The sequence below is a fragment of the Gopherus flavomarginatus genome, chromosome 5, assembly GCF_025201925.1.
Source record: "Gopherus flavomarginatus isolate rGopFla2 chromosome 5, rGopFla2.mat.asm, whole genome shotgun sequence".
Classification (NCBI taxonomy): domain Eukaryota; kingdom Metazoa; phylum Chordata; order Testudines; family Testudinidae; genus Gopherus; species Gopherus flavomarginatus.
The window spans coordinates 14,718,404-14,741,605 of NC_066621.1; the positions used below are offsets into that span (position 1 = coordinate 14,718,404).

Genomic DNA, 23,202 nt, shown 5'->3' on the forward strand with positions numbered 1-23,202 from the left:
GAACCAAAAGAGCAGGCTCCCAATCCCCCCGAAGGCAGTTCTGATCTTAAACCAACTCCAAGCTGGTTGGATAAAAGCCTGGGGCGACGTCCACGTCTCACCACCACGGCTATGGGAGAGGCTGATGTCACTCAAAACAGCACAGGGCGAGTGTATAGGGTGGGGAGTCAGCCAATCAAAGCAGCTCATTTGTTAGATGAGCAAACAGAGATCACCACACTAGCTTTGCAGGGGAATGTTTCACTAAGCAAGGAGCCAAACTCACCCCTGGCACAAAGAGCACTGACTTTAGTGGAGTCACACAAGGGGACCAATTGGTCCCTAAGGCTTTAACCTGGGATTTCTCATTAGTTAGACACACATTCTGGAGCGTGCTCACGCTGCTTGCCTGAGTTCGGCCAAGTGTCTTATAGAACCAGCTGCATTTGTCCTCCTTTGATATTTCCATATGTTCCACCAGAAAAGGGCAAACAGTGAGGAGCTGTGTTGGCTCACGGATGTGGTTTGTTTGCCAAGCTATATGGGGCAGGGCTGACACGTTTATTACAGGAACTTGCTCCCTGGAGAGGCTTGGTTTTCTTAGGCTAACACGCTGATCACCTGGGCTGCTTGGCACATGGTTTAATGAGACTTCCTTATACCCTGCAGCGATCCTAAACAGAACTATAAGGGAACAGACAGCAGATGCAGGTGTTACATGGCTAACAGCCCCACCCACAGGGCTGAAGATGCACCTCCGCGGATAAGGTAATACCCATTGAAAGGATAACCTTTTCAAGGCTCTGTCTTCGTTTGGAAAGGTTCTTGCTTCCCCAAGCAGCTAGCAGGGCCATCCATTCGGGGCACAACCAGGCGATGACAGTTGGTTCCTGGTCCATTCTCTCCTGGGGTAATCTCCAGACTTCAGTAGCAATGAATTTGGCCCAGTTTTTTTTTTTCCAACTTAGCCCCTTGCTGGGAAATGCTGGTGGATTGCATTGGTAAGGAAGCGGTCAGAATCTCTCACCAGATCTTGCTGTTTTGTGTCAGCTCTCAATAAACTCAGGTGTCATTCCTCTCTCCTGGTCTATCTCAGGGACTTCTTATAGCCCACATCACCACAGTATGTGAGTGTATCACAGTCTTTGGTCTATTTATCCTCACAACACCCCTGTACAGTAGGCACTGCCATTGTCCCCATTTTAAACATGGGGAACTGGGCACAAAGAGAATAGGTAACTTGCCCAAGGACACTCAGTTCATAGTGGAAAAGGGAGCTGAACCTGGCTCTTCTGAGTCCCAGGGTAGCACCCCAATCATTGGACCAACCTTCCTCTCAATTTGTCTCCATTTGCTCTTTATTCTAAACTCAATAAATTGGTGCATCAAGGTGGCAAATACCCTTGATGCATCAATGCTCCCTTGGTTTTCACACCTCAACTGCTAGAACAGGGCCTTATCCTCCCTGATTCAACTAACCTTGTTATCTCTAGCTTGCTTGCATATATATACACACCTGCCCCTGGAAATTTTCACTACATGCATCTGACGAAGTGGGTATTCACCCATGAAAGCTCATGTTCCAAAACGTCTGTTAGTCTATAAGGTGCCACAGGATTCTTTGCTGCTCTTAAAATCATAGTTCTCCTCCATCTCTAGATTCTACTTCAGCCCATCTCCCTCCCAGAACAGGGATTACCTCCAGCCTACTTCTTAAGAACCCAAGCAAAGGAGCTTCCCCTAGTTCCTTTGAGATTATTACCTCACAGACAAACAGATCCCACTCTCAGGAACTTGCACTGCCACAGCAGGACTGGAGTTTCCATTCTGCGGAGAACGCTGACGCGCTGAATCTTGCTTCTGTTCAAGTCAGAACGAAAAGCTGAAATGTCAACGTCTCCCGCAAAATGAAAGTTCTGAACAGTTTTGATTGAAAAATCATTGAAACATTTTGGTAATGTTGAATCAATCATTTTGCTTTGATAAGACAAAAAGGTTTTGTTTTGATCATTTCCAAACGTAACACAAAATATTGAGTCATATAATAAACAATAATGTTAGTGTTTTAACAGAATATAAAAAAGTTGAAACAAGAAAGTCACAACAATTCATTTTGACTTTTTCCTGTAGAAAATGGTGTCTGATTAGACTCATTTCCCCAAAAATGTTTAGATTTTGACAAAACTGCATTTTTCAATGGAAAATTGCCAGCCAAAAAATTTTTGCCCACCTCTAAAGCCTACTTCATTTCATCCTCTTGCTCCTAATTTCATTGTATTAACTAGTTTCACTCTTTTTCCTTGATGTTTACATCTTTCAGACATGGGTGGTGTGATCTCCCCTCTTCCAAGCTACATATATTAACCTGATTAAAGTTGGATTCTTTGCATCTAAATAGATTTTCAGCATGTTTGGTGGCAAGGCAGAGATGCATAAAGAGAACAACTTGCTTTGGGAATGCAAAATTCCTAGAGTATTTGAGATCTGGATTTATCTCCCTTCGTCAGGGATAAAAACTTCATTGAGGAGAGAAGTGGAAACCATAAAGTTTCCCTGTACAAGGCTAATATCTCCTCCTACCTTCTGCCTTCAATCTAACCAGATCCCTTCCAGCTATTTGCTCAGTTTATGCCTGTATTTTCTCTGAAACGTGGCAGAGACAGTGCCAAACCCAATCTAATACTGCTCTTGTTAAACTAGAATTACTGGTTTGGATTGTATAATTGAACAGGAAGGCCAAATTTAGTCCCGGTGCCACAGGCAACTTGGGAAAGAGAACAAGGACGCTACTTTAGCAGGAGATAAATAGCCCCCCACCCCCCAAATAGTTTACAGAAGGTGTGCCCTGCTTCCCAGCTCTCCTTGACATTTGCTACCAACATCTCATGCCACATAAAGGGCTACGTTTGAAAAAAGGCTTCACTAAATGGGCCTCCGGTGGACATTCCGTTTTTTCAGACACAATTTTTCAAGCCCAAGTCTGCATGTTTGAAAACCCCCAGCCTGATGGAAGTGCAAACTGCATTTGTGCTTGCGAGTCAACTAGTTACACACCACGCTTCTTCCTCAGTGTGCACAAATGTGGTTTCTGAGGGTATGCCCATACCGCAATCCCAGGATGTGACTGCAGCTCAAACAGACATACCCAAGCTAGCTTTAATCGACTTAGTTCTGCTCTGGTACCACAGTAGTGAGGCAGAGGCTAGCCCTGGGAGTAACTACCCAGAGCTCCAGGTGGGTCTACACAGCCCATGCTGCAGTGTGCACTGCTGCAGCTTCACTGTCTCCTCGAGCTGTAATCACACACTGTGATTGCAGTAGACACACCCCCTGAGTTTGCACGCCCAGAAACCAGGATGCAAAGAAAACGGCGAATACAATTCTAGAGGCCAGTTCTGAACATCTAAATCGAGACATCGTTTGGGGCCCAATCCTGCTCCTAATGAAATCAACAGCAAAGCTCCCATTGACTTCACTGGGAACAGGATCGGGCCCCAACAAAAACTAAACCATCAAACGCTGCCACGGCACATCAAAGCCCACATTAACCGCAGCCTTTACTCCATTCAGGAACGAATGCTAAAATAGAGAGAACACCTCCCACCGCAGCAGACACAGAGTTAGAAGTAAGTAACGTTGGATTCTCACCCTAAGGAGACTGCACCCCGTTGAGTTCTGCGATGACAGTCTCGCTTTGTACCAGTTGCTTCACTGACGCAACGAGAAGCACATCAAACAGGCTGCACAGACCTCAGCTTAATGAAAACTAGCTGTGAGATACACTTGAGTGGTGTTTTGGTTTATAAGCACATGGACAGATCAAGATGGTGTGAAGAAACCTGTTCCTCTGCCTAGCACAGCATGTATGTACTGGGACCATGGGCTGCTCCCCGCTTCTGTCTGGGGCTGGGAAAGGGAATGGGATGGGCTCTGTTAGCCACGGTCAACACACTGACTTTAGCCGGCTGTATGTAGGAAGAGATGAAGAGCAGGACTGTCCTGGCAAGCACATGGAAAGAATAGAGATAAATAAAATGAACTGAATTAACCCACCACTTGTGACTGTGCTTTGAGATCTTTCGAGGGATGGTGCTACAGGGATGCAGAGAATTATCATCACTCTCTCTCCTGGAATTTCTCTCGCCCCATCACCATGCTATCCAAGCACCTTACAAACGTTAATGAACACGTCCTCACAACCTCTCCGCATAGGCCAGGCCATTTCCCCTACTACAGAGGAGGACCTGAGGCATGCACAGCTGAAGTGATCACCCGAGGTCACTCAGGCAGACTGTGGGAGAGCCTGAAATGGAACCCAGACCACTCGAGTTCCAGACACGTGCCTTAACCACAAGGTCTCCTCTTTTGGCTCACTCCATCCACCCCATGGATTGCCTGCATTACTCGCTACTAAGCCCTGGGTTCGGATCCTTTCTTGGACAGCTGAGCTCAAATGGGTTACAGGAATAACAGCACATACTTGAATTGCAGAGCAGGCAGACAGGAAGTGCTCATCTGATTGATCAGCACCATTTATTATCTTGGTGCTAGTGCCTCCAGGGAGGGCACGCAGCCCTAGCAGGAAGAGGAGGACGTCGCTTTGGTTGTCTACGAGAAGAGGGCACGGCAGGGGTAGCAGAACAGAGTGGGTGGAGGAAAACATTAGCCTCTTACCCAGGCAGGCCATTGGACTTGATACCAGCTGTACAGAAGGAGAGATTGCATCTGGTTGCCTGGTGAGAAGAGTGCGAGACACCCCTTTGCTTCACCAGCAAACCATGTGTACATGGCGTCAATCAACTGGGCACTTTTATTGCAAGTGTTTTCCAGCTGTAACTCGTGCTGCTCACTGCCCAAGAATGGCCAGAATCCATCTCTGGGGGCAGAGAGACAGACAGACACATGTCTGGGACTCACTGCTGCATGTGAAGATTAACATTCCCTCTCTGATCATTACTTGGAAACATTACACGGACCCATTATACTGAAATACCGACAGGAAAGATGGCTGGGAAATCAAGGCATTGTGACTCAGGAGATCTGAGTCCTGCCTCTGCCACAGACTCCCTGTGGGACCTCAGCCAAATCACTTTAAACACTCTGTGCCTTGGTTCTCCACCGGTCACACAGGCATACCACTACTGTCTGTCTCCTACCTGTGCTTGTCTACTTAGACTGCAAGCTACTCAGGACAGAGACTGTCTCTCACAATGCACCTTGCACAGCTTGATCTTGGATGGGGCCTGGAGGTGCCACTATAAAATAATCGTAATGTCGGATTGTTGCCAGCCTTAATTGGTGACAAGGCAAAGCCGTGTCATTCTAGACAATATCTTGTCTTCTCTCGTTTCAGTTCAGGTGCTGTTTTCAGTAGCTGATCTCTGACAAACCCCTTTATGCCATTGGAAAGCCAAAATCCTCAGCTCCAAGAGAGTATAGCGCCATGGGTGCTAGCTGTACGGACTCTCAAGACGACGACTCCTTAATATCCATTTGAATTGAAGTAGTGGGGAAAGCACTCAGGCAATCTGAAAGGGTGAGCCCAGGTCAGAGATCGCATGACTAGTCAAAGCAAGAATAACGCGATGTCCACTGATGGAGAGCTGGGCTCTCAGCTTCCTTGCAACTTACAACACTTGTCTCCCCATGGACGTTTGCAAGACACCAGGCCCAATAATCCTTTCACTGGACTCTAGGAACAGTCTCCTGGCACCAGTCCAGGTGTGAATCTAACCAATCCCAGTCCTCAGGACAGGAAGTGAAGACTATTGAATCCAAAAGAGGGGGTGCAGGGAGGCAGGATGCAGTTACCTAGGTTGGTAGCTGGCCAGGACACTGGGGCTAACACCTCTACTCTTGCAAACAGTGAGAAATGGAAAAATGCCACCTATTGAACCATTAACACAGCTTCCCACTCCACCCTCCCTGCTCCTTCCAGGTCTCCCACTCAAGCACTGACCCTCCCTGGCCCTGCTAAGCTCTGGCAGGCTCTCGGCATCAGGTGGGAATAACAGGATTTATTGCATCACATTCTGCATCACGCTCCCCTTCAGGGCGAATGCACAGCTTCCCCCTCGTGGCAGCACACCAGTGATTTCCGGGAAGTCTGGCTGCACCACAGCTTGCTGATCAACAGCTGCTCTGGGCCGCCCCAGAAATGTGCCGCAGGGGAGAGCCTGGCACATGAGGACCAGACAGCTGAGGAGTGAGCGAGAGGAGCTGGGCTGGGCTGACAGCGTGTTCCTTGCTGCCTATCTCCCGGGGAAAAGGCCCACACTGGGTGTGTAGGATGTTTACACCAGAAGAGCCTTGAGGGCATGGAAGGGCCCAGGATCCCAAGCCATGCAGGTGTCCCAGATAGGGTTGGTGTGGTGTTTCCCAGCAGCTATTAAAACATTGCCCTGCATTGAGCGAGCAGGGGCAGGGAGGAGGGAGGGTAACAGAGGGGACTTCACACCAAGGTTCCAATGTCCGGCGCAAATTGGAAAGCTCGGAGGGGACTACTGGCAGCAATCCTACTTCCCTGTCTGAATATTCACCAACCGCAGTCACCCGTGCTGGCTGGCTGAGCTGCCAGCGTGACCTTTGCAGCGACCTCCACTCCCAACCTGGGGGCCCTGTCTGGCTGCAGGATGAGAAGGGAGAGCCGAGAACCGGGCTGAACTCCAGTGCTGGGGCAATGACCACTCAGGAGATCCAGTTCCTGGCGGGGGCCTCGAGGCCTGTTGGATTCCAGGTCAGGACGCAATGGGACGGGGACAGGGCCTTAAAGCCACCACCCATTAAGCATTAACTGCCACAGTTTAGTGCTGGCTCTCAACTGTAAGGTCAAATCATGAAGGAACTGAGTCCCTATGGCCCAGTCTTGGGTCTCAGTAACTCAGCTAGGCCTGGGGAAGCTCTCTATGGGAAAAGAGGGGGCAAATCCTTCTCCTGCCTACTTATTCCCAGGCCACGGAGCTAAGCCACAGCCTCGACTCCAGCCTGGCTGCTGGAGGAGACTCTATGGCCCTGGTGCTTCCCTCTGCTGCTGGAGGCAGGCAAACCGTGGTGCCTGGGGAGGAGCGGGAACAACAAGCTGTGGCACCACACAGAGGAAGAGCTAAGGCACGGGACACAGAGGACTCCCGTTGGTACACCAAGCCACGATACTCACGTTGATCAGGGCCATGATCCAGAAAGCATAGGACACACGTGTCACCACCATCCCTTTGATCGGCAGCTCGTAGTGCGACAGGTTGCCGGGATGGTGGGGGACCAATGACTTGCGGATGTGAGGGAGGTTGCTGGTGGCGTTGAGTGTGGAGTTTGACAGGATGCAGTTGGTGTCCGAGAGGAAAGGGTCAGCTATCAGCGGGCTCAGCAGGGCCCCGAACCCCACAAAGAAGTGAAGGGCCTGGAAGAGAGGACGAATACCAAGAGGTTAATTTTCTGCTCTCCCCTGCAGGGAAGCTGCCGGAGCCTCCTCCTCAAAGAACAAGACCCGACAACAGAAATACAGCAAGAGCCACTGTGTCCTGACAGAACTGCCCCAGGGGAAGCCAACCCATCTGCCTCACCTGCAGGAAGATGGCCGAGTCCTTCTGGTAGATCTTCACCAGCTGCATGTTGGAAATGGTGTCGATGCATCCCATGGCCAGTCCTGCCACGGCCATGACCACAGCCAGCACCACCACATTGTGGCAGAGAGGGATGATGGCGAAGACAACAGAGATAGCGAGGGACGATGCAAAGAGGGCGACCAGGGACTGAGACAACCTGAGCCAGGAGAGAGGAAACAAAGGGACAGAGTTACCTCAGGGAGAGCACGGTCCAGCAATGACATCGACCTGCCCACCAGGACACACCCACAGCTATCCCCTGGCAGTAGCATTCTTAGGCTATTAATAGGCCTGCCCCAGTCCCCTGAGCATTCAGAGCCACTGGAGCACTGCAGATCAGTCCATGGTGCAGGCACCAGTCACTACGCTGGCTAGGTTACCATTCAGCACATGGTGGGGAAGGGATTATGAGGGATATTCTTTGATCAGACAACGGACATAGGATCCAGCTACGCTGCAGGGAGGCAGGATTTCGCCCTTAGCCCAGACGGGACCATTACAATCACCTAGTCTGACCTTCTGTCCAACACAGGCCACAGAAATATGTCCCTTAGTTACAGGCTCCGCTGCTGAGGTAGGGGTGAGCAGGACGGACTAGTTCGAGAGACTGGGAAGCGGGGTCTGGTGATAGCTCCCAGCCAGGTCAATAACAGCAGAAGGCTGTCGCCAAGGCACTGTCAGCTGGTAACCGATGAGCAGCGGGTAAGTGGCAGCCTCCATATAGTCCCAATAGGTGACATGGTCCCATCACTACCCTACCCCTCCAGCCACCCCCACCTCTTGCTTGTCTCAAAGGCACTGTGCACTGAATGCATCACGGACACTTAACTCCTTGCTCCCCTGTAGAGGCCAAAAGGGGGCACATTGGCAGTGAGAATATGGTGCTGACCATGCTGCACCTGCGCTGTGGGTACATTCCAGCCCCCAGGGCCACTAATTGCACTGATGTCACGTTAGGAAAAGCTAAATCCATTCAGTTTGTATTTAAACCATGACAAGTTATTCTATTCTCTGGTGGGACACATGTAACCTGACTAGGGCACTGGGCACCATAATGTCCGATTTCAACAGCACGTTTATTGTTGTAGTCGTCTCCCCATTTGGCTTGTCTCCTGCCCTAACTTTGGATCTCTGCAAGAACCTGCCGTCTGGGAGTTCACCCCTTCCTCCTTCTTTTCCTGGCTGCAGCACCACAGAGCAAGCAGGACGGCCGCCTGAGGCTTTCTTCCAAGCTTCGCCCTGCACACCCAGCCCCAGGCACCACGTTAAGGTCCTCGTGCCCACATCCCATAATCTCACCAAATGTTTGCATGGAGAGGAGGCAATAACCTTGATTGCCATATCAAAGGCTGAAACCTCTTTAATCAGGTGGAATTTACCCAGATACCTCATGGTTGTAGGATGGCTAGAGGAGAGGCTGCAAGCCAGGTGGGACGTGCCCTCCAGTCAGGAGGGTTTTGCTCCGCTGAATGGTGTGCTAGGGACCCTGTGCACCACAAGCGTTATATTGGAGAGGGGCAGCACATTGTGACTGTGAGATGGAGTCATGCTATACCCAGCCCTGTGTGTATCTGACATGCTGCAGACCTATTACTTCCTGCAGACTCTCAGATTTCTTTTGAAATTAAAAGTTTCCTGACCAGATGGGTGTGAAGAGAGCCTTCCAAAAGTGACCTGAGTGTAAATGGTGCAGCGGTGTCAGTCTGAGTCTGCAGACAGCCTGAAACAAGAGCTCCAGGAGTCATGAGCTGCTGTGCTCCTCTCAATGAGTGTTAATTCTAAAACCTACTGATACCAGGTTCAGTATCAACTATTTCCATTACTGATAATCTTAATATCATAATATATCTGACCTAGCCTCTGCTTAGACTGTAAGAGGCTGAACTGTCTCTTTTTTCTGCTTGTATAGCTCCTAGCACATTGGGGTCACAGTCCTGACCGGGGCCTCTTGTTGCTACCATAACAAATATTTGCTACTCCTACAATACCTTCCCCAAAGCTCCAGTTACAACCCACCCAGGTGCCCCAAGTTCCATCTTCCCCAGTGGATCCCTTCCTCCGTTCAGTCTGGTTACATCCCCAGTGAGGATCACCTCTACATGACAACAGCGGGACCTGTTCAGTGTTTCCCCTGTAACTGGCTGAAAGGGGTCTGAGCTCCTACTTCCCTAGCCACTCCCACAGGTGAGTGGCTCAGAAAAACTTAAAGGACCTTAGCATAAGACGGGCAAGTGCATCACATCACAGATCATGTGGGTAATAAGCCCGCTCCCTGCCTTCTGTCTGAACTGCTTTGAGCTAAGCAGGGAGTCAGGCTGCGCTCACTGTGAGCTGAGAGCCGGCCAGCTCGCTGAGTTAGAAAACCAAGCCCAGGTTGGCATCGCACCGCTGCGAAGCTGCCAAGTCTGAAGGCAGGAAGGAAGGAAGGAAGGAAACAGAGACCAGACAGCAAAGCACTGAAAAGACCAAGACTAGCAAAACGAGATTCTGTAAAACCTCAGCAAAGAGCAGCAAGCAAAGACAGATCCCCCCAGAGAGACCACATCCCCATGAGCACCTCTCTTCCCCTGTAGGCACCCCCAGCTTTCTGATGGAGCAGGGCTGGTCCCTTTGGCACACGAAAGCATCACTCCTTAACTGACCAGAGGGGGGCATTATTGGGTGATGCAAGACACTCCAGTTCTGGCTGGAGACAGAGAGAGGGATCAGCAGCAATAGCCAAGCCCCGCCCCCACCCACCCCCGGGACAGGCATGCAAAGGATACTATCTGCATGCAGAGTCCATTCCCCTCACTCCCAAGCAACTCGCAGCACAGAGGGAATCCACAGCCACATCTCCCTAGGGAGCAGCTTGGTTTGGGGGCAGCATCTCTGAGTCACAAGTCATGGCTTCCCCGACCCCAGAGCTGACACCACCATGCAGGACAGAGGGATGCCTGTGCCATTTGCAACACCACAGCTGCAGAGAGGAGACTCAGATTAGAGGGACCCTTGGCCTGTTTCTGGGGGTCAGCGAAGCAAGTGTTTTGGATCATAGGGGAATAACGCGAGTGTCCCAGCCAACGTGCTGCCCCCTGTTGCTCAACAGGCAAGAGCCCCAGCTGGGCAGTAGCCGATTGCCAAGCTCATTTGCATGCCAAGTCTGTAGCTATCTCCCTGCCTTGCCAAGGGCTTTAAGATAAGGGGATGAGAAAGGCTGTGGGAAACCAAAATCCACTCTCCAAAGCAGGTTGCCTACAGCAGCCGGCCAGGAGCCAGGACATCTGCTACGTGGTCCTGATGGCTATTTGCTGGCTGGCTGGTCCTGGACAGACCCCTCCTCCTCTCTGCACCTCCATTCCCCCATCTGCAAAAGGAGGGTAATTCCTGCCTCACAGAGTACATAAGGCCAAATAGCTTATAATGCACTTTGACATCCTAGGGCAAAATGGACCTAAGTGCAAAGTTACTGTACTTCCTTACTCTGCTGGATGGCATAAACCTGGAATTCTGGACTCACAGACCCATTTTATCTTGGAGCCCAATTCCATGTATTCAAATTTAAAAAACAATTGTTTTTGAGGGTCCAACATTTTGCAAGGCACTAACCCAGCCTCTCATGCAGTTTAGTCCTTTTTAAAACCCTGATCCCCACAAGCAAATTCACAAGACAAAGAAAAAACAAACCCCAAAGACATAAGGACATGGAATAAAACAACAGGTAAATAAGAGAAAGGAGCCACATAGGAACAAGGCAGCACCCATGGGGAATCGCAAGAGCCCACTGGGGAAGAGAACTGCAGGGATTAGCAGACAGTAAATATGAGATGGTAGAAACGTGCACCAAGAGATCCCAGAAGTGCCTTTCATGTTCTGCAGTGTTAGCAAAACAACAGCAGAGCTGCCCCGGCTTGGTTAGAGAGTGCATTCATTACCGGAGTTAAACATTAATCACTAATTATTTCATGTCATTAAAAAGCACTAAAAAGATTTTTTTAAAAAATAGCAAAAATGTCTGCCTCCAGCAATGTATCACTAATTATACCATCACTTCTTTATACAGCCCCCATAGCAAGCACCAAGAGAACACACTTTGCATTCTGCCCTGCTGACCTCTTCCCCGCCAACTCTGGCATTAGTGAGCGTGAAGGAATTGCTTGCTTCCAGCCACTGAATCCAAAATGAAGTCATTTGCTTTCAGGTATGTTTGAAGAGTTCACAGCTCAACACCAGAGGTGGGATTTGGACGCCCACTGAAAGGCAGCGTGAGTTGGATGTCTAACCTGTTAGGTTCCTTTGAAAATCTCAGCTCTTTCCCTGTATCTTTGTAAGAGGCAGGACATAAACCCAGGTCCTGAGGATGAAAAATCGTTGCACACCTCATCAGACAGTTAATACTCTGTCTCCCCTACGTCTGGCTGCAATGGGATACAGTGGTAACCTGTGCTAACCTGTTGCGGAGTGTTGCCTTGCATAAACATTTGCTATCTCTCCCCACACACACACTCCCCCCGTCCGCCCTCCCCCCCCAGAGGCTGCATTGCACTGGGGGCAAGGGATTCCTGTACAAACAGAGAACCTGGTTTTCAGAAGCATCCACATCTTGTTGAAGCCAAGGGGAGCTAGGAGAAGGGATACGGAACCTTATGCTTCAGGGTTTCAGCCAATCTCTTAATGATGGGGTAGGATGAAACCTTCATGGGGAGACAGATTATCCTGCATCTGCCAACTTCAGGGTTTCTTGCACTGACTTTGAAGTAGCTGGTGCTGGCCACTGTCAGAGATGGGATACTGGGCTGGATGGACCAGGGGTCTGAGTCCATCTGGCAATTCCTATGAGGTGCAGATGCTCAGTCTCCCTGCAAAGTCAGGCCCAATGCTTATATTGCTGTTCCGGGGGCTTAGGAACAAAAGGCACTATATAAATGAGCCACACTCAGCACCCTTCAGTCCCTCCCAACACTGGAGCCAGACATGGTGGCCCAAATGAAGGAGACGCCTAAACAAAAACCTTAGAAAGATGGGAAGGGTGGAGGAGGAAGTGGCTATAGGACCATTCCTGGTGTTTCCCACTGTTGCCTTCCCCAGTGACAGACACAGGCCTCGGCTTCAGTGGGGCAGGATCAGGCCCCAAGAGGGGAGAGAGTTTAGGATTATGGAAAACTGAAGAATCTCATCTCATCTGCCCTCACAGGACCACCTGGGGAACAAACCTTTGGAGGAAGCCTGAGCAGGGTTACACCACACAGTGCCAAACACACCCATGTCCAATCTACATTCACACCCCCAGCTTGGCTAACAACAGTGGAGCTAGCTCGGTGCTGTGACAAAAACAGCAGGAGAAATGCTACCAACTCTCAGAACAGACAACCTCTGAAAAAGCAACCAAGGGTGCAGGCAGGAGAGTAGAGACTAGATGGCCATGGAAGGGCAGCACAGAGGAGTGCAAAGTGGAGGGGAAAAATAAGACATTAATATTAATAACAGCAGGATCCAGTATTATAATCAAGCATCAGGAAAAGTTAGAGGAACTGAGGAAGGTGGAGTAAGCAGAGAGTGAGACAACAGCTTCTCTAAAGAGTGCAGGGCCAGGTTTCCTAGCATTCAGCACTCACCAGTCAGCTGGATTTTCCAGAGATCAGCTCCTATTCAAGCACCTAAATCAGGGCCAGATTTGCAGAAAGACTCCAGCCGGACCAGCTCCCAGTGTGACACTTATGGCCAGATTTTCACAAACATTCAGCTCTCAGCGGGTACCCGCTGTGCTCAGCTCATCTGATAATCCAGCCCAGAGAACACAATAAAACAGGATTCTTTAATCCATTTCTAGCCTCATTGAGCTACGGGGCTGCTTGCAAGAAGCCAACCTGCCAACTGGAAGATGCACATAGGCCTCCTTTACCCTAATGGATCTGACATATAAGGCTAGTGTTAAGGTGTGATCCAGGGCACGCAATATCCTGAAAAGCTGTTAACACCCATGCAAGAGAATACCCTGTTCACGTCATCTTATAAAAAGCTATATTCTTCTGAACTCTGCACCATGGTGCAATATAAAAACTACAAACACACTGAGCCATAAGACAGTAACATGCCAGTCTTATAAGGCTCACACTTTTTGCTGAATTCTGTTCCTTTCATTTATATAGAGCATTTCTCGTCCTACAGTTTCAGCGTAGCAGATGCCAACAGTAAGATGAAAGGGCAGCTCCCAGAGGCAGTAAGATGGGTGTACAAGACTGATATTTTCGTAACAATCCAGGCACAGTAGCTCATGTTCTGCTCTGTTACATGCCTGCAGACTCCCAGATTCCAGTGGGGTTACACAAAAGCAGAGTTTGGCCCAATGTTAATTCAACTCTCTGCTTAGAGGAGCCAAAGGCCATCCTGAGCCCCATCTATGCTACAGTTACAACCAGTGGCGCAGTTAACAGCATCGTTATCCCCTGCCTTGATTATAACATTCCATTTTGTAGAGCAGCCAGAACCAGAACCACATCCTAGGATTTAGCCCATATAAGAAACAAAGCCCAGATGCCATCTACACTACAAATTAGAGTCAGATCTCCTGTCTTGATTGTGACTGTCATGTCAGTGGGGCCTTAGGAAGCTCTAGTAGAAGCTATATTCTTGTTAACTGTAAGAGGCATGGACTAGTGCTCTGACCACAGGACTGGGAGCCAGGAGCGCTCGAGTTCTAGCCTTTATAATCATGCAGCTTTCTAGCAAGCTGTGACTTTAGGCAAGTCACTTTACCACCCTGTGCTTCAGTTTGCCCATCTGTAAAATAGCCATAATGCCAACTGCATCAGGGCTTTGTGAGATTTAAATAGCGAATGTCTAATATACTTAAAGTTGGGCGCCATAGCACATTTTAAAGTTAGCTCTGTAATGCAGCTCAGTGCACCTTGGACACATGGGAAACACCGCCCACTGCCCAAAATACCCACCACTTCCCAATAGGAATTTCAGCAACCGTTTTAAGCATGTTGCCCGTGCTGTGAAAAGCCACAAACAGGGTCCTGGTTTATTAAGGCAGAAGGTGGTTGCTCATTTTGCCCCGCACAGAATTAAAATCCAAGACACCAAAAATCCATTCTTAGGGAAACCCTAAAAGGTCCATGCAACACAGGCTGGACACCAGGAAGAAGCATATCAACATGAACCTGGCATTTCCGACTGAGCAATCACGGGTCTGCATTTGCCTAATCTCACCTTCGAACACACAGGCAGTAGATGAAGTGCTGGCAAAAGGTATTGACCTGGGAGTCTGAAATCCACTATCCATATCACAGGCAGGGCAAGCTTCCCACGCACCATCTCCTTCCAATATGCACCACCCCTGACCTGGCAAGCAGTTCAGTTTCCTAGTCAAGATGCTTCTGCTGATTGCCTCTAGAACTATTTCATCTCCAAGAATATACTCAAAATGCCATCAATGCAGTTCCGGGAGTGCCGGCTGGGATGGCAATTTCACCTCGATGCTAATTCCAAGACCCTTTACAGGTACTAATCAGAGTTATCTACTGAATGCCTCCTTCATAAGTCAAGAGAACAGTTTAAAAACAAACACTTTATACCCATAAGAGAATCATGTAAATAATAATCCAGATAGAGACTACAAAATCAGCTACACTGATCAGTAACACTGTAAATAATCAACTGATTTTCATATGCAATAGCGGTCATCACATCTAAGCCTACATGTCTGTTTGGAAACCTCTAACAATCCTGTTGCACATTTTCTATTTTAGAGCGATCTTAACACAAGATTTGCTACAAATACCTTGCCTGACTGCACTTGGAAGCCTGACTGATTTGTGACAGTGATCTGCTGTCACTCACGCATGCCCTGTGTGAAGTCGAAATACCGACTGTATCTTCTTCAACCCTGTAGCAACTTCGGCTATGTCTACACTACAGGATAAATTCGAATTAGCTTAAACCGATTTTATAAAACAGATATTATAAAGTCGATTGTGTGCGTCCACACTAGGCACATTAATTCAGTGGTGTGCGTCTATGGTCCGAGGCTAGCATCGATTTCTGGAGCGGTGCACTGTGGGTAGCTACTGTAAAATAATGAGGCCAATAACATTGATTTGCGTCCACACTAACCCTAATCCGATATAGGAATATCGATTTTAGCGTTACTCCTCTTGTTTTGTAGGAGTACAGAAATCGATTTAAATCGATATAAAGAGCAGTGTAGTGTGGACGGGTGCAGTGTTAAATCGATTTAACGCTGTTAAAATCGGTTTAACAGCGTAGTGTAGACCAGGCCTTCGTGTTTAGAGTGTTATTGTCTGAGGCTGAATCTTGTTTGCCCAAACTCCCGGAGCGTAAGATAACAGCTTGATTGCTGACACTGGGGTTATTAAAACAGGCTTTCTACAATGTTTTTAAACGATAAGGTTAAATAAATACATTGGGATCTCCCCCCTGCATGCATCATCGCTGCACTGCGCTCAGTAAAATCAGTGACGCTCCACACAGATGCAGCAAGGCAGATGGACCCAAGCACAGAGTCAGACTCCCACAGAATGAAACCTGCAGCCTTTACTCTCATGAGCAATTCCACTGACTTCAATGGAACTACTCAGGTGAGTGAGGGCTACAGATCCAGGCTAACCCATTACAAAGGTTTTAGTTTGTGCAGGATCTTTCACACAACTTGTCTCCCCAGATGCTTTGAGTCCCATACAGGGAAACAGACAGAAACCAAGAGAAAGTCGGGGTGTGTGTGTGGAGGGAGAGGGGAGGTAGGGAAAGGAGGAGAAATTAAAAGATATTTTCAGACATGATGTGAAAAAGACAGAGGAGCTGGAGAGCTGGAGCCCAAACATGGGCAGTTCCAAGCCAGAAGGGGGAGAGTTGCAAGCCGCTGGAGGAACATTAAATAAAAATTGGGGGCGGTTAGAGCAAAAGTGATGTTGCAACCTTAACTAGGGCACTGCTCCGCCGGCTGACCTATGGGGCACCGAAAGGAGCGTCCCCACAAGTCCCAGTACAGCGCCGGGAGGGAAGCTGAAGCCAAGCCACGTGGGAAGTTCAGTGTCACCAAGTTGGTCGGAGAGGGAGGGAAGGTGTGAGCAGGTGAACCGGGAAGACGCTGGGTTCTCGATCAAAGCCGGCGTGGCCCCGGGGGGAAGAGGCCGATGGGGGCGGGGGTGGGCTCGCCGGGGGCCTTACGTTCTCTTGAAGACTCCCCCGAGGCAGCTGCCGAGCAGGAGGCAGAACTGCTGCGAGAAGAAGACCCAGGTGATCTGGGAGAGCGAGCTCTGGGTCTGGCAGCGCAGGTCCAGCAGGGTGGGCCCCAGGAAGGCGATGCAGAGCCCGAAGCTGAAGAAGACGCTCCAGTAGGTGAGAGTGGGCTGCAGGTTCCTCCGAAACAGGGCAGCCACCCGCTCATCCCACACCATCCTGGGCTCGGGCTCCGGCTGGGAGAGCCACGGGCAGGGCTCAGCTCAGCGCGGGGGCCGGCGGGTGGACAGCGTCCCGGATCTCATGCGTCCTGGAGCCCTTCTCCCGCTCAATCCGGATTCGCTCCGCTTCGCTGCAGCCCACGCTCCGCTCCCCGGGCAGTGCAGGGATGTGCCTGGAGCGGGCGGGCAGCGCTGCTGGGCTCGGGCGCTGGCCCCGCCCCTGGGCCCGGAGAGCAGCAGCCACCGCCTCCGGGGCAGCAGGGCGGGCACGGGGCTCGCCAAGGTGCGGGAACGGGCTGGGAACGCTGCTGTGCCCAGAGCACTGCGGGGCTGCAGCGGGTCGGATCCGGGGCTGGAGCAGTTTTATAGTGGGGGCGCTGAAGGGAAGTCCCAGCCCTGGCCAGGCACTGGGGGCTGGTCACTGTCCACGCTGGATCGCGGGCTCCGTCAGGCTGCAGCAAAGGCAGCCAGGACTAGGGACATGTGAGCGCCCAGCAGCCCTGCTGGAGCCGAGGCCACAGGTGCTGGAAGTAGGGGCGCTGCTAACCCCCTCCTGCCCCCGCTTGAAGCGGTTTCTGTTATATCCAGGGTTTACAGTTTGGTTCAGTGGCTCTCAGCACCCCCCCACTGTACAAACTGTTCCAGCCCCCTGGGTTGGGCTGCAGGGAAGTGCCAGCCAGGAGAGCTCCATCCTCCTGAGCTCACAGCTCAGGCTTTTAGAAGGGAGGTGGCCCAGCTGAATGTTGGGTTAGTTTCTAGGCCCTTCCAGTTCTGCCCAGTGCGCCCAGTAAATGGCCTGTCCCGAGGCTTTTAAAAAATCCCTGGGAAAGAACACCATCACCACTAGTTTGGCTTAAAAGGTTCTTTACAGCAAGGGCAAAACCCACTAAGGCCCGACCCCTGCAAACATTTATGCATCTGCTTCACTTTAGCCCATGCCCATAGTAGTAAAGCTGAGCACCCATTTAGACACTGACCAGTGATTTTTAGAATACCTGTCCCAGAGTTCAGCCAGGCTGGATGGGTTAGTTGTAGCCCGTGTGTGTCGTGTGGTTTTACATTCAGCGCGGCATGCGTAGGCTTTATGGCATGTCTTAGGAATGCTGCCGTGGAGCCTGTCGGTGCTAGTTTGCACAACAGGTTGTTATTTTAGAGATTGGCGAATCCAAACTGCACCTGACCCCTAGTTCTTCATCATTACATTCATTCGCTAGTGTGTCAGACATCCCTGGGATGGGGTCTGGCTGAGGAGTTCAGAATCAGGCCCTCATTTCCCATCTCACTCAGACAAATTGTCTCCAACAGACTTTGAGTTAATAAACAAAAGCAGCCCAGGAAAGGAAACATTAATGAATAGGCACAGGCTAGTGTGAGAACTCCCTTGTTTGTTAAGTGAGTGGAAGATGAAACCATTAAAGAAACCTCTCAACTTCCCTGTGAGATAGGTCAATGTTATTATCCTATTTTACAGCTGGGAAAACTGAGGCACTCAGCAGGGAAGTTACTTGCTTAAGGTCACTCAGTGAGTCAGTGGCAGAGCTAGAAATAGAACTGTATCCTAATGACTTATCCAGCACCCAATTTTTTTTTACTAGGCAGGTCAGGTAATCTATGAATGATAGCAGAGGAGGGGTGGTCAGAAGCTCTGGGTTCAGGTCCTAATTCTGCTACATAACTTTTGACTTTATACAAAGCTTTTCCTCTCTCTACCTTAGTTTCCCCATCTGTAAAATGGGGATAATGATTCTTATCGACAGCATGGAGGGAAGTTGGCAGGATGTTTGTAAAAGGGCTGAAAAGAGAGATTTGAAAGCCAGAAGGGACTGTTAGACACACATTATCTGCTGTCTCAGGTACTTTTCTCTAGCCTTGCCCCACTCATATCCATTCAGAATGCTGCTGTGAAGATCTTTTCTTAGCCTGTCTCATTGACCATGTCACCCCTTCTCTATCACATCAAACATAAGCTCCTTGTCCTCCATACCCTTCACAGCCTGTCTCCACCCCACTGATCCTCTCTCCTCCGCTATCAAGAGGTCCACTTCTGCTTCCTATTTGCCAAGGAACCTCTATCACCCACTTGTTACATTTTCAAACAAGTCCCTTTGTGCTTTGCTTTCTCCCCTGCTGCCCCACGTGCTTGGGAGGCACTCCTGTAAACTGCCACCCAGTTTCCTCGTTATCTGCCTTCAACTCCCTCCTTAACAGCCCCAATAATGGCGATACAAAAACCTGACCACAGTTAAGTTGCTGGTGAACCGAGACCACTATCTGTCATGCTGACCAATATAACCTCAACATTTCCTTGTGCTTCCTGTTGGTCTGCTTCTTTCTGCTCTCTCTTGTTTTATGTTAGATGGTAAGCTCCGTGGGGCAGGTCTTTTGGTTCTGTGTTTGTACAACACCTGGCACAATAAATAAATAACAGTCTGACCTCCTGTATAATGCAGGCTATTGAATTTCACCTGTTTATCCTGTATTCAGCCCTATGACTTGTGGTTGGCTAAAACATCTCTTCCAGAAAGGCCTCCCAGCTTGATTTGAAAACATCAAGAGATGGTGAATCTACCACTTCCTGTTCCAGTGGTTAACCACCTGCTTTGTTAAAAGTTTGTTATTCCTAGTTTTAATTAGAATAATAGAATAGCAAGGCTGGAAGGGACCTCAGGAGGTCATCTAGCCCAACCCCCCGCTCAAAGCAGGACCAATCCCCAACTAAATCATCCCAGTCAGGGCTTTGTCAAGCCTGACCTTAAAAACCTCTAAGGAAGGAGATTTCACCACCTCTCTAGGTAACCTATTCCAGTGTTCACCACCTTCCTGGTGAAATAGTGTTTCCTAATATCCAGCCTAGACCTCCCGCACTGCAACTTGAGACCATTGCTCCTTGTTCTGTCCTCTGCCACCACTGAGAACAGCCGAGCTCCATCCTCTTTGGAACCCCCCTTCAGCTAGTTGAAGGCTGCTATCAAATCCCCCCTCTTCTGTTCTGCAGACTAAATGACCCAGTTCCCTCAGCCTCTCCTCATAAGTCATGTGCCCCAGCCCCCTAATCATTTTCATTGCCCTCTGCTGGACTCTCTCCAATTTGTCCACATCCCTTCTGTAGTGGTGGGACCAAAACTGGACACAATACTCCAGATGTGGCCTCACCAGTGCTGACTAGAGGGGAATAATGATGTCCCTCGATCTGCTGACAATGCTCCTACTAATGCAGCCCAATATGCCATTGGCCTTCTTGGCAACAAGGGCACACTGCTGACTCATATCCAGCTTCTCTTCCAATGTAATCCCCAGGTCCTTTTCTGCAGAACTGCTGCTTAGCCAGTCGGTCCCCAGCATGTAGCAGTGCATGGGATTCTTCCTTCCTAAGTGCAGGACTCTGCACTTTGGCTGCTTGTCAAGTATTAAGTTATAGCAATATTTTCCAAAGTTGCCAGGCATTTTACACACACTACACAAACCCCGTGGGAAAAGCTTGGAGATTGTTTGGTTTCTGAGAGACCCGAAGTGACACAGTGCTTGGAAGATGAAAAGTGCTATAGAAATTTTTTGTATGGACTCTGAACTGGTATGAACAAGGATGGATTTCAACATTTTTGCTTTTAATCACACCAGATGGTGAATGAGGAAACAAATCTGTTAGTTTTATGTTTGTCCTGTATCTTACACCAGGATCAGTTCTGTATTGGATCAAATTTTATTGAACCAGTGGACAGGGAGCTATACTGGGCACATGTTCTCTTCCCAGCTTTGAATTACTGCATCACCTTAAGCAATACCGCGCCTCAGTTTCTCCAGCTGGAAAATGGAGATAACAATCCTTTGGCACACCTAATGAAAAGCAATGTCTACGTTTGTTGTCACTGTTAGCAGATTTCATATTCTAGCTACATCTGACATGGCCTTAGCAAGTAAGGATTTAAATACCAGCACTGCTCCTGGGAACTGATAAGGGAGGTGACAGAAGATATGCTTGTAAATAAAAGTTGACATGTTACAAGGCTTGTGTGCATACAAACACACAAACCCTTTAGTGTCCCCAGCAGGCTGAGCTGCTGTACTGAGGAACTAATAATACCTATCATGGTAGCTCCATGGCCTGTATCTAACAGCAGAACTAGTTTCGCAAAGTGACACCTTAGCTGATTTTCAAATCCTGGGATCAATTTTGTACGGACAGTGAAGTAACAGCCACATTTCTGTGCCTGCTGTGAATTGCAAGATAAAACCAAGAATGAATTATTAATAGCAGCAGAACTACAGCCAGCAACACTATTTGATGTTTGCTAACATGGCTCAAAGAGAGCTGAGTATTTAAGCAATGCCTTCTATTCACATCCTGCTGCCCTAAGCACCTCTTGTTTGGGGAGCATAAGGCATGAAAGCCTGTTTCAGTCTCCCCTATCTAGACATATTCCTCTTTGTGGCGGATGGAGTGATTGCCTGCTTAATGTAATGGGCCATCGTTTGTCATGACTGGGTCTTAGTAAATATAGCTCCAAGCAGGAAGCTGGTTGTCATCATTCAATGTAAGATTGCGATGGTGCTGGTGCTGCTTCCCTCAGCCCAATCTCTGGAGGAGAGGGGAAATCACTGCTCAAGTAAGGGGTTGATTGAGGCAGGGCTCTGTGGGGCAGAGCTTTTCACTTGGGAAGACACCAGCGCAAATCGTGGACTCTCATCCTAGGCCCAGTTGCAGGATTGGTTGGTCTCTTGTTCACAAACCCAGCAGCAGTGGGACAGGACAGCCAGTCTTCATACAGAAAGAGCAGCGGAGGGATGCTGCATGTCAGGACATGGGGACCATTGGCAGAGCTGGCTAGCGTCCCAGCACTGGAACAGAGACTGAATGGAGAAGCTCCTGCCAACACTGGCCAAATCGTTCAGAAGTGGCCAGTGGTTCTGGAGGCCTGGCGCTTGTTTTTTTCAGAATTGCTGAGTGAGCACTGACGTCATTTGGAGTTGTGGGTTCCCAGCACTTGTGAAAATCAGCCCTGAAGTACCTCAGGCTGGGAATCACCCAGAATCGCTGGCAACTTCTGAACATTCTGGCCACTCCAGGCAGCAGGTCTCATCCCTCATTGGCCTGAGGAGCAGCTGTAACATAGGTGGTTGTGCAAGGGAGGGTGCTTGTTCACTCTGAGTTCCCATTAGCTTATGGGCTGGCTTGGCAGCCTCGGCTGAGGCCCAGCTCAGAAAAGGCATTTAAATGGCAAATTCCTACTGAAATCAATGGGAGTTAGGTGCCTAAATACCTTTAGGGATGAGGGGTGCAAGGCTTTGGAGCAGGATTTGGGGCAGTACCTCCCCAGGAGCCAGATGAGGGTGCTCACTGGGCATTCCACTTCCTGTCTGACGCGCCTGGCTGAGGAACCTTACCCCTCTTTATGAATTCACAGGCACAAGAGCCTGTGGCCTGCAGAGCCTGTGCTTCTACAGGTTACAACATGCACTCCCCCAGCTCTGCTGCCCTTCCCTTGTCCTTTCCCTCCAACCCTTTTCAGGGATCCACAGATCCAGGCCAATTGATGCACTGCAGCCAGATACAGCGGCACAGAACAAGAGATGTGTCATGTGTGCTTCCCCCATGCCCACTGGGTGTGAACTTCAAAACCTTTCAGCTGCTGCAATGGCCAAGCTAAGATCCTTAAGCGAGTTTGTGCAGAAATGGAAACTCCCGGTGAGAATCATTGAAGCGTAATGAGAAAAGACTTTGTGTTTCTTTTACCCACAATATAATGGAAACTCTCAGACAATGGGTTGAATTACTCCAGAGTGCACACATTCAGCGTCAGAGCTTGTGCTCTGTGAATGAATGGTCATGGGTAGTTAGGACTGCAGCACGTTAGTCTCATATTCTGGAGATATTATCAGCCAGATTTTCAGAACAGTTCAGCACGTTGGGTGCTAGATGCTTTGGAAATCTGGTCCAATTGAGGGTGCTGAGTACTTTGATGTCTGGCCCTAGATTACACCTTCCTGATTAAATGTAACACTGAAATCCTGGCCTGGTCATTAAAGATCCCATGACTCTTGTCTCCCGGACATCCAATTTGAATAATTCCTCTCATCTAAATTCCCTCTGCAGTTTCAGCTGGATTCAAAATTCTTCCTCATTTACCGACCTGAAACTGTTGTACATTATTGCTTTGTGCTGTTAAAGAGCTACCATGCTTCTTCCCAGAAGTGGCTGCATTTTAATGAGGAAGGGGAGG

The 23,202-nt window shown here is 49.3% G+C and overlaps 1 protein-coding gene across 1 annotated transcript in view; it reads right to left on the reverse strand.

Annotated features, from left to right (window-relative positions):
* Positions 1–17,143, reverse strand: part of MFSD4A (major facilitator superfamily domain containing 4A) — a 38,111-nt gene extending 20,968 nt beyond the window's left edge. The window contains exons 1-3 of the mRNA XM_050955611.1: positions 16,752–17,143; positions 7,539–7,737; positions 7,136–7,375 (exon numbers count right to left, since the gene is read on the reverse strand). Coding sequence (XP_050811568.1) covers positions 7,136–7,375; positions 7,539–7,737; positions 16,752–16,981 — 669 coding nt within the window. The 5' untranslated portion in view covers positions 16,982–17,143. The remainder of the gene's footprint in view (positions 1–7,135; positions 7,376–7,538; positions 7,738–16,751) is intronic.
* Between the last annotated feature and the right edge of the window lie 6,059 nt (positions 17,144–23,202).